Source organism: Rutilus rutilus, assembly GCF_951802725.1.
Source record: "Rutilus rutilus genome assembly, chromosome: 4".
Classification (NCBI taxonomy): domain Eukaryota; kingdom Metazoa; phylum Chordata; class Actinopteri; order Cypriniformes; family Leuciscidae; genus Rutilus; species Rutilus rutilus.
In genome coordinates this window covers 13,926,574-13,939,857 of record NC_140212.1, presented here as the reverse complement: position 1 = coordinate 13,939,857, position 13,284 = coordinate 13,926,574, and the positions used below count along the sequence as shown (strand labels likewise).

At 38.7% G+C, this 13,284-nt stretch overlaps 2 protein-coding genes across 5 annotated transcripts in view; both read left to right on the top strand.

The window, feature by feature from the left end:
* bltp3b (bridge-like lipid transfer protein family member 3B) overlaps window positions 1–3,281 on the top strand; it is a 36,029-nt gene extending 32,748 nt beyond the window's left edge. Inside the window, exon 21 of the mRNA XM_084408179.1 lies at window positions 1,501–3,281. Coding sequence (XP_084264305.1) covers window positions 1,501–1,641 — 141 coding nt within the window. The 3' untranslated portion in view covers window positions 1,642–3,281. The remainder of the gene's footprint in view (window positions 1–1,500) is intronic.
* A 2,161-nt stretch (window positions 3,282–5,442) lies between these two features.
* The window catches only part of anks1b (ankyrin repeat and sterile alpha motif domain containing 1B), a 173,372-nt gene continuing 165,530 nt past the window's right edge, over window positions 5,443–13,284 (top strand). For 3 of the 4 annotated variants that reach the window (XM_084407344.1, XM_084407343.1, XM_084407342.1), the window contains exon 1: window positions 5,466–5,910. In XM_084407344.1, coding sequence (XP_084263470.1) covers window positions 5,780–5,910 — 131 coding nt within the window. In that variant the 5' untranslated portion in view covers window positions 5,466–5,779. Of the gene's footprint in view, window positions 5,911–13,284 lie in introns of all 4 variants that reach the window. The other variant, XM_084407339.1, reaches the window with a different exon arrangement.

Sequence of the window (13,284 nt, the reverse complement as noted above, 5' to 3'; positions counted from 1 at the left end):
CACTGCAGTGAGTTAGATCGATATTAAGTATGGTAAAAATGGTAGTCGCGTACCAAAAATGGTACTTTATTACTGTCCCACATTGTCAAAACGGAAATTTCCTGGCTTTTTTCATGATAACAGAGGTTTAGGGGCTATGTAACTACCATATAAGTTTCAAAACAGTCAATCCACAGACAAATGCACACAGCCTACTAAAGTAGCTGTGTCTTTTCACGAGCCATTGTGACTTCTGTATAAATGTGTAGTCAGAACTACTCGGTCACCGCCTTCAGTCACCACCACCACCAATGGTGATTGGTCACTCAGAAAACAACAGGCCCATCAGAAGAGAGGCTCATGAATATTAAGTAGACAGGCCAAAATCGACCTGTTTTTGGCAGAGCTCCTGAGAAAGGAGCTGTAAAAATATATTGAGATGGTTTTTGGTACTTATACCGCAAATATATATTCTTAAGAACATCAAAACCTAAAATAAAACTTCAGAAAGGTGTACAATATGGGACCTTTAATTAAGAAAACGAGATTTAAACAAAAAGACTGTGTTGAGCTGTATAACAATGATTCGTTTTCTGTCGATAAATGTATCCAAACAGTTGCTCACCTGTCTAATAAAACACATAATATATTAAAGCGCCGTTGGTGTTTCCATGGTTTCTACAAAATAAAACCGGAAATCGAGGGTAACGCGGGTAACGCGGGTAAGGCGACGCACGGACATGGTCCGTGTCCTGGTTAAAACGGCTTATTTCTCTGGATTTAAACATTCTTAGAAACATTTGGGATAATGTAAGTACACAAATCAACAAAATATACAACATCGTTCTGGTGGTTTTTGGATATTTTAATCAAAAATCTTACATAGTGTGTCTTTAAATTAAAGTTTATTGAACTTTTAGACAAAATATGAAAAATAATTTAAAAAGTTTAAAAAAGGGCATATTATATTTGATACATCAGACTTTTATGTTTCATATAGAGATAGGGAGCTCATACTCAAGAAGAAGAGTGCATTTTAGTGCAGTTTATTTGACCAAAAAGTAAAAGTAAATTATGATAGCTTGTAATGTAAGTCAGTGAGATCTTTATAACAGTGTAACAAACAGACTCCTTGCATAACATGCATATAAATGTCAGTCACTTTATTTCTTCCAATAATATGTCTTATTAAGATGATATTTAAATGCTTTGTTTCATGATCAAATATTGTGGGTGCAAAACATGTAATGCAATGCAATTATAATGATGATTGAGAGATAAACATACAAATAAATGTTCCTTAAAAGCATGTTTATCATATTCAATACAACATTTTAACATGAACACATTTAAAAACATTTAAAACCCTGATTAATATTTATAAATGGACCTTAAATGACAAAAAGATGACCCCTTTAACATCAATTACACAATAGCAATTATCTTTCAAGCAAAGCATCCAGGCTGATAAACCATAAACACTTTTGTGTGCCAAGCTAATGATCTTTTCCATCCACACAGCTGCTCGTGGAGGAGAATGAATGCTTGAAACTGGAGCTGTCCAAAGCCAAGATGGCGCTAGCGGAAGCCCAGATGGAGAAAGACTCTCTCCAGCATCAAATGAAGAGTCTCAAACTCACCAGCGGGGGCAGCAACAGCTAGTGGCAGTGCATGTGTGTGTGTGCGTACAGGACAGACACTCGCCACAGGGGGGCAGCAGAGTGCTTGGAGGGGCCCGGCGCCGGAAAAACTCTAAACTCTGCAGCCGATTGGAGAATGGTATGTGTGCCGCGAGCTCTCACTTCACTCGGGAACCAGACTTTATAATCGGTGGCATCTGCTCTTAAAGAACAGTGTTCTTTACTATAGTGTACACACAAAGCTTCAGAATCAGAAAAAGTCAAGAAAAAAAACAACACTTCGGACAAGCCTATGGAAATGTCACTTTTGTTGCTCTCTTCCTGTTTTTATTATTTCTTTCACTTCATTTCTTTGTGTCTGTGAGGTCTGCAGATATCCCCCTTAAATGATCATGGGAAAGTGTAAAGAGGTGATAAATGCACATTCTTTATCACTTTTTCTTTCTCTCTCTCTAACCAATCATACACAGTGTTGCAGCACATTCCACCCTTGACCTTTAACCCCGGGACAGTCTTACACACTGTCAGGGTGTGTGATGTTGAATGTCATATCTTTGGAGGAATGTCTTAAAAAGTTAATTTGCACTGTTTTCCGAACTTGTTTAACAAGAATTAAAAAAAGAATATTTAGCAACTAATAAATTTGTGTTTATGTATAGTAATTGTGAAATACAAGAATGTGTTTGTTTTTTTTTTATAAGTGCGATTGAATCGGTGTAGGCAACATTTTTACAATTCATTCTTATGTTAGTGTCTCAAAAACTGTAAAAATGTTTTCGGAATTATTTATGTTCACGAACACACTACAGGATTTGCATAGCACAAGTTGATTTGTCTTACTATATGAACAGATGTGTTGAGGTTTGCAGGTATCAGTTCAGTATTTGTAACTAAATGCAGTGTCATTCCATGTTTGTCTTTTTAGTTGAACATTTGGACTGCAACAGTCATAATAGGAGATTAATTATTCATTTACAGGTGTTTAATTTACTCTGAACTTGGAATGTTTAGCCTTTGCTTTGTCACATTGTTGATCTGATTACCAGCATTTCTGCACAAAGAAAAAAACTAAAACAGAGCTGGATGTTGGAAAGCAGCTCAACATATGCATTTGTGGGAATTCTAAGAGGATGTGTTCGGTTGGCTTTTCTTATTTATGCTTTAAAAGAGAAGAGCCTATCTAGTTATTACGGAATACAATGAATGCAAAAATGTTGTTTGCTCTCTCTCCTGCCCTTGTTTTTCCTCTCGACAGCGGCCTCTACAAGTGCCTGTGTCTGCACACCTTCTCCAGAGGTTCTGCTTGATTTTTCTCTCACATCTTGTTCTCTAAATGAATGTTTTGATGCTCTTCACAACGCAAGCTTCCATCTGGAGAACATTTTTCAGATGTTTGGACTTGAACATTGAGAGCTGGATGTCAAACACCTGATTGTAGGAAACCAAAACTTTTCTTCTGTAGTACTAGGCCTCGCCCCTATAACACTAGCCCCGCCTCAATATGTAATAGACACGCCTCTTAGAGATGGAGTCCCGCCTCTTTAGCACAAATGATGAACAGTGATGCTCAATCAAGCAAACTTAAGAAATTATGATTTCTTGTTACTGTCAGAAGCTGCTGAAGTTCTGAGACATGAAATAAAGCTTAAAACATTTTATTCATGGGTTTCAGCTCTGCTCTTTTTTTTTTGTGATAATAAATGATGTTCCATATTTCATATGTATCAGATGTTGTCACACATGCTCTCAATCACATGCTTATTACCTACTTAAAAAATGTTGACCTCCCTCATCATTTTATACATTTGTTTTCTTTTTATTAAAATATCATAACTTGATCTTAACTTCAAATGAAACAATAGGCTTCTCTATTTTTCATGAATCAATTTCACTACGTCACAATACTATGTTACAAGGTGGCGAATTCGTATGATGTGAGTCGTACAAAAACGCATGATTATTAGAAATAAATATATAAACATAAAGGTCCACCCCTACATGTCCGTCATTGGGATTTACGAAAACGAACGCATGAGATCGTACGCATTCATACGAATTAGCCACCAATTCACCAAAATTTTAAATAGTAACGAATTTCAATGAGATTGTATTGAAAGAAAAGATCTGTCGCTACTTCTGTAACATCGCGACCTTAAACCATGTTGCTTTTGTGTGATGTTTTCCTTACTTTTCACATTTTAACTGGTATCCAGTAACTGGTACGATTTCTAAAGCGATGAAATGGGAGCTAGACTGTGTATCATGCTTTTACTTCCACAATGGTTTGACTTCTACATCGACTTGTGACTTTTTGGGCGATGAATCACTTTTGCTAGGTGCTACTTAAAAGGTCACTTTTCCCCTGGGTTTCCAAAAAAAAAAAAAAGTCTTTCCGTCGGTGTAATCTCAGTTTGGTTTGGCTTCACCTTCATACAACCTCAGTCTCATGTGGTACTCTCATGAATTGCAAAGCCAGGCCTACAAGTGTGTGTGTGTGCTCGCACTTTATGCATTGCCTATTAAGGCAGATGAATACAGCTCTGTTTGCTGCTCTATGGAGGAGTTTATTCCTGGAGTTCGAAACTAAATAGACACTGAACACCCGCTTGTTTTTGTGCGAGTAATGGAGAGCGCTTGCACACAACTGCCTCATAAGATCCGGTTGTTTCTGTTTCTTGGCAAAGTCGAAATGATTCTGTCCAACACCCAGTGGGCCTGCAGCTGCCTCTCTCTCTCTCTCAAACACACACACACACACACACACACACCAGATCATCTCTTTCATTTCTTGTGTTCCTCTTCCAGTATTTAGCACTGTTTTTTCCCCTCTCTTCAAGACTTCACAGCTGAACGGCACAGGAAGTAATGCTTTGGAGATGTTAGTGAAGTAAACAACACCCTGAGAAAACCTGTAATCTGTGTTCATTCAGTATTTCAATAATGTAGCTCATAAATATACACGCTCTTATTAAAAAGCACAGTGGTGGTTCCATGGAAGAATTTTGGAATTGGATTGTGAATTTCATAAAATCGAGGGACCATAGTATTTATATTGATCAAGGTATTTAATGGTGTTTAATTAGACTGCATCTGATTAATGTATTTATATGTATCAAGCTAACAATTGTTGATTCCCGGAACATTCCGTGAACGTTATTTCATGCTTGTAAAATGAAACCTAAAAATAAAGTTTCTAGAACATTATTATTTGGTTCCCCAAATAATAACCAACTAGAACAAAGTACAAATATTAGGGGGAATATTCTGTTTGCTAAGAATCCCAGCTGTTTGTTTTTTCAGTTTCTACAAGCTGCAATATTGGCTTAATCCGGTTATGACAATTGTAAAATGCTTGAGTATGAGAAATGCTTATTTCAAATAGAATTTATTATTATTAATTAAACATGTTTACATGAATCCCATATTCTTGTTCATGTGTAGAATAAATAGGCCTACAGTTGATTCTTGATTGTCCCCAAATAGAGGGTTACAGTATCCTTGCAAGAAAAGAAAAACATCTACCATGTTACCTTGCTGTATCATATCATGGTAGGCCTACATTACCAATTAGTAGTATTACCATCTCTCCACCATAGTACAGTGTGTAAACGTTCCTTAAATATGATATGATATCTTCTCGTGTGCCAGTGAACTCAAAACAAGGTTACAGTAACAGGGTTTCATTGACTACACGCCCAGCCCGAGCAGCTCTCTCCTCTCGTAACGAAAGACTGCCATATAGGAACTGAAAGAGAGAAAAGACTGATGCTGGGCCGCCCTGCTGTCGGTACAACGACGCGCGCGCGCACACACACACACACACATAGAGAAAGAGAGCGAGAGAGAGAGAACAGCGTGTGTACGGTGACCGAGAGCGCACGGACAGAACTGCTGCTGGTGAGCGTGCTTTAACCCCCGTCTCCAGGCAACCGGCCCGTCTGGAGGACCGAATCCTCCCGTTCAGCACCGGGACCGCGTTACAGTAAATATCCGGTGCATCATTCCATCATTGAGCCCCAGTATGGACTAGCGGCTTTATTCGTACAGCAGCGCACGGCGGAGCGTCTGTTTGACGGTAACATGCTGCAGAAATACTAATAGGAAACCTCGCCGTTCAGTCCGGATTGTTTTTGTTCTCGTGGATTAAACTTGTGTCCGGGATGGGGAAGGAGCACGAGCTGCTGGAGGCGGCGCGGACCGGGAATGTGGGGCTGGTGGAGAAGCTGTTGAGTGGGAAGAAAGGATTGCTGGGCTCGGGCTCCGGCTCCATACCTCTGCCCGGGTTACTCAGGTATGAAAACAGACCGTAGCGGACAAGTTTATTTCTGTGTGTCGTCGGATAAAAGGGTTTTACGGGAGCCCACCGGTTCCGTGCTGTTTATCAATACAGACAGAGGGATTGCAGTTGCTTGAGCAATGCAATACATCACACACACCCACTCTAGGCATCCCCGACCCACTGCGCCCCTCATACAATGTGTGTGTCGGGATATATGGGAGACCGTTGAGACACATATTTTGCTTCAACGTCTGTAACTCAGTGTTCTTTTGCGCTGCATATCTCAAATTTTGATATGTCATTCACATGTTTGTCTGATTCAAATGAACGCCGTTTATAAATCCACAACTTTTCCATAAACTGTGCACATTAGTGTCAAATACAAAGAGTGCTGTTGTTTGTCATCTTAATGAACACTAATAGACTTTAATTCTGAGAAAATCTCACATGTGTCTCCTCTGGGGTTTCAGAAGAGATCGCCTCCAACTGTGCTTCGGGTTTGCCAAGACAGCAAAGTCTGCTGTCAAAAGCCTGAGATTATGGTATTAAAGGGGATAGTTCACTCAAAAATGAGAATTCTGTCATTATTTACTCCCTTATGTCATCATTCCAAACCGGTATGACTTTCTTCTGTGGAACATAAAAATATGATATTATAGATGGAATTTTTGTCTTTCTTTTTTTCAATCTGGTTACCAACATTCTTCAAAATGTCTTCTTTTATGTTCCAAGAAAGTCATGCAGGTTTGGAATGATACGAGGGTGAGTAAATGATGGCAACGTGTTCCATTTTTTTCCTAGTTCATTGAACTGTCCCTTTAACCCGAGCATTTCTCAATAAATACTTCCCAAAATGATCTGGGCTATACAATGATCTGTCCACATTCATTTCATAGCTCTGCACCAGAGGGGGCAACTGGACGGGAACATGATGAGGGGGGCCCACCACAGTCCTTTCTGATATAGCATTGGGCCTGGTTGAGGAGTGGTGAAGCCCACCTTTAAAAATGTTGTCCCAGGCCCCATGAAAATTAGAACGACAGCCCTGTCTTGCATGTCTCATTTTTATGCCTCCTAAAACATTTTAGGAGAAACTTTTGAGACTAAATAGATATTTAAAGGGGTAGTTCTCCTAAAAATGAACATTCTGACATTCTGTACTTGCCCTCATGTCATTCCAAACCTGACTTTCTTTCTTCGTTGAAGCACAAAAGAAGACATTTTAAGAAATGCCCATGTAATGATTAGTCCAGCGACCAATTTTGGACCCCATTGTCTTTCATTATATGAATAATTATCCTTTTTTGTTGCAGTACATAACAGGGAAATCATATTCATATCTCAAATAACAACAAATAAACAAAGTAGAATAAACAAATAGAATAAAAACACTTTTTAAATCACATCTTTAAATAAACTCATAAAGCATTAACAATCTTTTTTTATAAAAAAAAATTAGGGATGACATTAGAGAGTTTAATTCAAGATGGAATAATGGAGATTTAAACCGTTTTTGTTTATGAATGAAACAAAATAATGACGTTGGTAACATTTTCAAGAGATAAATGATCAGGGTTTTCATTATAAAACAAAGCCTATCTTTGAGAACAAAGGAGTGGATTGTTTCTGGAGGCTAAAAATAACTTAAATCAGCCCAGAATTCATTTTCTTATTTATTAAATGTATTATTTGTTTATTTATTTTTATTGGACAATCTCATTAGCTTTTTGTGTGTGTGTGCGTGAATTTGTTGAATGCTGTTATTTATAACCAGTTGGTTAATGGAGGTTTAATGAAGCCTCATAAAAGGACAAAATCCTTAATTTCTTTCTTTCAGAACAAACTTTAACACTCTGTATTGTTAGCGTAATGAGTGATTTCTCCAGTATAGCATGTGTTGCTTGGCTTGTGTGTGTTGCATCCCTCTATGGTGTGTTTTATCAGCTGTTCTTGTATGGTTCTCTATGATCCCGGGAACATGTTATCTTCACATCTATCTTCACATCAGTATGTAAAATGACAAGTGTGGAGCAGAGAGAAGCAAACGTATGCTTGGGGAATGGCCAGGCAGAGATGGGGGGAAGGGCACCTGGGAACGACATGCCTGTTCGCGTCTGTGTGAGCTTGTGAGCGAGAGAGAGGCCGATCGTGTGCCACCCGGCTCAGACATCAGCCACCTCGCTGGTTAAAACAGCGAGTACACTCAACGCCGCGCATGTGCTGCCGGGACAAAAGATCCCTCTCCCTGCTAATCGGCATTTTTCCAGTGAAACGGCTGACGTAATCTCGCTGCTCCTCTGATTTAGGGCGCAGAAGACATATTCTGTTGTTTTGTGGTGTATCCTTATGGTTTGTGTGGTTGGATGGTGGGAAGTGTGTTTGTGTTTTTCTCTTATTGGGTCAGGACTATTGGCCGGAGGAATGGGACAGTGTGGTACAGCGCGGGGTCTGGCTCTCTCCATCTGTCCACAGTGCTGGAAGTTGTGCCGTTATCTCCCAGTTAGTGACGGAGCATCGCCCGGGGAGGTTTCACATGGCCTTATCTGAAAATGAGGACGGCTCTATGACAGGTCAAAGGTCACTTGAAGAAGTTGAGAGATGTGATTATATTCAGAATGGAATAGATTTTTTTTTAAATGATAGAAATTCACATGACCTTATTAAAGTGAATATGTATAAAAAAAAAAATATATATATATATAATTATGTTATTAAATGTACATTTCCAAAGTATTTTTAATGTTTAAAAAAAATAAAAGTTATTTTTAGGGATGCACATATCAGTACCATGTCTGTTGTTTGACGATATTATGATCAGTATAAACTAATGATTGGATATTTAATTGTATATGATAAGTTCTCCTATTTTTTACATTTAGATAACATTTGCCATCAACTAACGCTCATTTAAAGTTAATCTTTAATATTGCTGTTTAATATAAATTTTAGAAAATCTCAAATCTCTTATAATATTGTGATGTCTCGATTCACTTGCAGCATTTAAAGTGACTGGCTTTATTTATTAGTATTTTTTATTTAGACAAAATAGTTAGCAATTTTAATATCTTGAAATTTAACAAATGAATATGACAAATATTAAATAACTAAAATTGTATATGAAATTAATTATAAGTTTATTGTTATTTGCACACCCTAATTATATATAAAACACATTATCTTTTGGCAGATGTCAAAATCCCTGCTGTGATCACTTTTATTTCATTATGCATGGTTGATAATGAGGAAGTGAGAAGTGCATTGTGAGATACAGTATTCTGTGCAGTGTTCTCTGTTGTGTGCTGCTGTAGTAGTAGTGATTCAGATTTTCTATCCATGCTGTCAATGTCCCTTTAAGGCAACTCAGTTTTAACAGCGGTCATCTTGTAAACGCCCCAGGCTGCTCATTTCTATGTTGATGATAGGCATACAAATAAAGCATGTTCCAGTGCTTGTGGCTTTGACCTCTGACACACGCATACTCTGTTGCAAGGGGGACGGGACTCACTGCTGTATGATCAATGTTTTGTGCCCTCATAGTGCTAATGGCTAAGCCCATCAATAATGACACGGTGTGAATGCTGCATTAGGCAGCACTGCACTTAGAAACACATGACTTCAAATTATACTACATTCATACGCTCATTGCTTGATATGATAATGATTAAATAAAACGCATAGCAATTATTTGTGTCTGAGTAAGGAATCGGCCTTGTGAGGCAGTAGTTGGATATATTTTTTAAGTCTGAATGCAATTTTTTTCCCCATTTTCTGTCTTAATAGCATCATGGATATGTATAGCATCACTTGCTGGCATTGATTCAGCATGATGGACATTGTGATGATGATGTTGTAGGTTATGGGAAACAAGATCCACTTGGCTACCAGTCACTTTGCTGATTGCCTTGTTGTCTAATTTGAGTGGTCATTGAGCATGTCGAACATGCTTTGCAGACACACTCTTGGTGTGAAGGTTGTTCCAAAAGGTAGCTTTAGCTTAACTTAAAGGCCCACTGGAGTGCCTTGAAATGCGCAGCATCATTCAGTGTGTTGACGTAATTTACACTGAAACAGGAAGACAGGGCCGGGACATATCGAACATCCTCTCCTTTTTTTAAATAGCCAATAGCGTTTAGTTTATATCACAGCTCGGCCAGAGCCGCTGAGCTTGTTAAACCCACAGTTTCCTCCTAATTTCCTTCATATCGCTTTAAAAAATAGCATTCTGTGCAAAATTCAAATGGGTCTGATACATTTTGTGGACTGCGGCAACTCGCGCATATGATGCGTTCTGTGCTGTCGTGTCTCTGGACCATAGAAGATTGTATACGTGCTACGGGAGTTCGTGTGATACTAATCGCGTGTCTGAATCGTTCCCTGAATTGAAAATAGTAAATGTGTGAACAAGTGACCAATTTTAGCCATTTTAGCGCTTTAGAGCTTTTGATTGCAAATGTTGTCATTGTTTTGGAGCACACTAGCATATAGATAACAGTAAGGCTAACATATTCATTCTAAAAGCCAAAAAAACGTAAATTTCGATTTCATGGGGAAATCGAGGAAAAACTTTAATAATGTTGCCATCTAACATAGTGTCATTTATTCTAAGGCAGCATTGCATGTGCTCTTCAATAAAAGGCAATCATTTCAACAAGGTGGAAAAGGTGAGAAAAATGTTGATTATAAATGTCATTCAATACAAAAAAATACAAAAAAATACTATAAAAGTTATTTGAACACATATAAAATCTCTTTAAAGCTATTTCTGTGGCGCATGTAGGTGCTATCTATATAGAGAGCAGTGGTTCTTAAACTTTAACCTGATGTCCAACACAATAGGCTCTATGATATAAGCTATTGATTTCTGCTATAATTATGACAAGGCTCTCTTTTTTTTTTTCTTTTTTTTTTTAATCCACAGAAAGTGTGAGTATTGATATATTAATTTACCGTGATTCATTGTGATTTCAGAAGTTTCATGAATTCAATAAAATAGATATTGAGGGGGATATGGAAATTGATATTTTCTGAGTGTTTTACTTTACAAACTGGCTAACCAGCTAAAGCACAATCCACTAATTAAGACACTGCCCCTAAATCTTGGTTACCTTACGAGTCAACCACCACGACACTTCCCTACTTGCTAATACTATGAAGAAAGCAGTTAGCATCTGTTTTCTGTCTCGGCTGGTCAGGGGCAGTCACGGATTCGGCATGTCCCTGCGGTTTATCAAAATAAACATTCAGAACCATTATCCCCCGTCTTATCAGGCACAGAAACAGACCGCTGAGCGACACAGACTGCATTGCCATTGAGCGCACCATACCGAGCCCTGCACACTTCACTGTCAGAGCCGCTTACTAAAAACATGGACCGCTACCAAACCTTCTGGTCTGCTAGTGTGGAGGAGTGTTCTCAGATAGAGAGAAGGACGTTTATATATCACTATCCATTAAGAGACGAGTAGACGGGGGAGGAAGGGGTGGCGTGGCGTATTGGGGTCAAAGGTCAGATTTGTGGGGAATGGAGTGTCGAGTAGGTTTGTCTGAGACACATTCTGCTTCTAAGTGCTCTCTTGAGCGTGATCGTACATAAATCCCACTGTGACGGCGAGTAAGAAAATGACCCTTTCCGTAAAAGTTTCACTTTGCATAATGACTCAGCATGGGAACTAGCCTCATAGAGTCAGTTTATTGACATGGTCCATCTTGTGTCTTGTGAATGTCATGTGAATCAGCCAGCCATGTTTTATTAACTTTTTATGTGATGTTTAGCGTAAATCTGAAATGCGATATACCACAAAAATTGACCAGTAAGCCATAAAGTTGTACAGTAGCTCAATCAAATAATACCGCAACAGCCTCTGCAATAGTTTCCACGGACAACACAGATGACAGTTGCATGTTGAAAGTTTTTGTCCGTCAAAAAGAAATAAATTATTATTTCACAGTAGTGCTGTCAAATGTATTAATCGTAATGAATCGCATCTAGCTTAAAAGTTTGTGTTTATTCAATATATGTGTGTGTTTATATATATATATATATATATATATATATAGCCTATATATATATATACACTCACCTAAAGGATTATTAGGAACACCTGTTCAATTTCTCATTAATGCAATTATTTAATCAACCAATCACATGGCAGTTGCTTCAATGCATTTAGGGGTGTGGTCCTGGTCAAGACAATCTCCTGAACTCCAAACTGAATGTCAGAATGGGAAAGAAAGGTGATTTAAGCAATTTTGAGCGTGGCATGGTTGTTGGTGCCAGACGGGCCGGTCTGAGTATTTCATAATCTGCTCAGTTACTATGATTTTCACGCACAACCTTTCTAGGGTTTACAAAGAATGGTGTGAAAAGGGAAAAACATCCAGTATGCGGCAGTCCTGTGGGCGAAAATGCCTTGTTGATGCTAGAGGTCAGAGGAGAATGGGCCGACTGATTCAAGCTGATAGAAGAGCAACTTTGACTGAAATAACCACTCGTTACAACCGAGGTATGCAGAAAAGCATTTGTGAAGCCACAACACACAATTTGCACGAGCTCACCAAAATTGGACAGTTGAAGACTGGAAAAATGTTGCCTGGTCTGATGAGTCTCGATTTCTGTTGAGACATTCAGATGGTAGAGTCAGAATTTGGCGTAAACAGAATGAGAACATGGATCCATCATGCCTTGTTACCACTGTGCAGGCTGGTGGTGGTGGTGTAATGGTGTGGGGGATGTTTTCTTGGCACACTTTAGGCCCCTTAGTGCCAATTGGGCATCGTTTAAATGCCACGGCCTACCTGAGCATTGTTTCTGACCATGTCCATCCCTTTATGACCACCATGCATGTACCCATCCTCTGATGGCTACTTCCAGCAGGATAATGCACCATGTCACAAAGCTTGAATCATTTCAAATTGGTTTCTTGAACATGACAATGAGTTCACTGTACTAAAATGGCCCCCACAGTCACCAGATCTCAACCCAATAGAGCATCTTTGGGATGTGGTGGAACGGGAGCTTCGTGCCCTGGATGTGCATCCCACAAATCTCCATCAACTGCAAGATGCTATCCTATCAATATGGCCCAACATTTCTAAAGAATGCTTTCAGCACCTTGTTGAATCAATGCCACGTAGAATTAAGGCAGTTCTGAAGGCGAAAGGGGGTCAAACACAGTATTAGTATGGTGTTCCTAATAATCCTTTAGGTGAGTGTGTATATATATATATATATATATATATAGGCCTACAGTATATATGCATACAGTACATATGTGTGTGTGCTATTGAATGCCTTTTAAAGAATCAGTGTCAAAAATCCTGAAAATCTACTGGTTAGTTCTTCCTCAAAAGCTTTCATTGTAGGAACCCACCATGTAATACAACTTT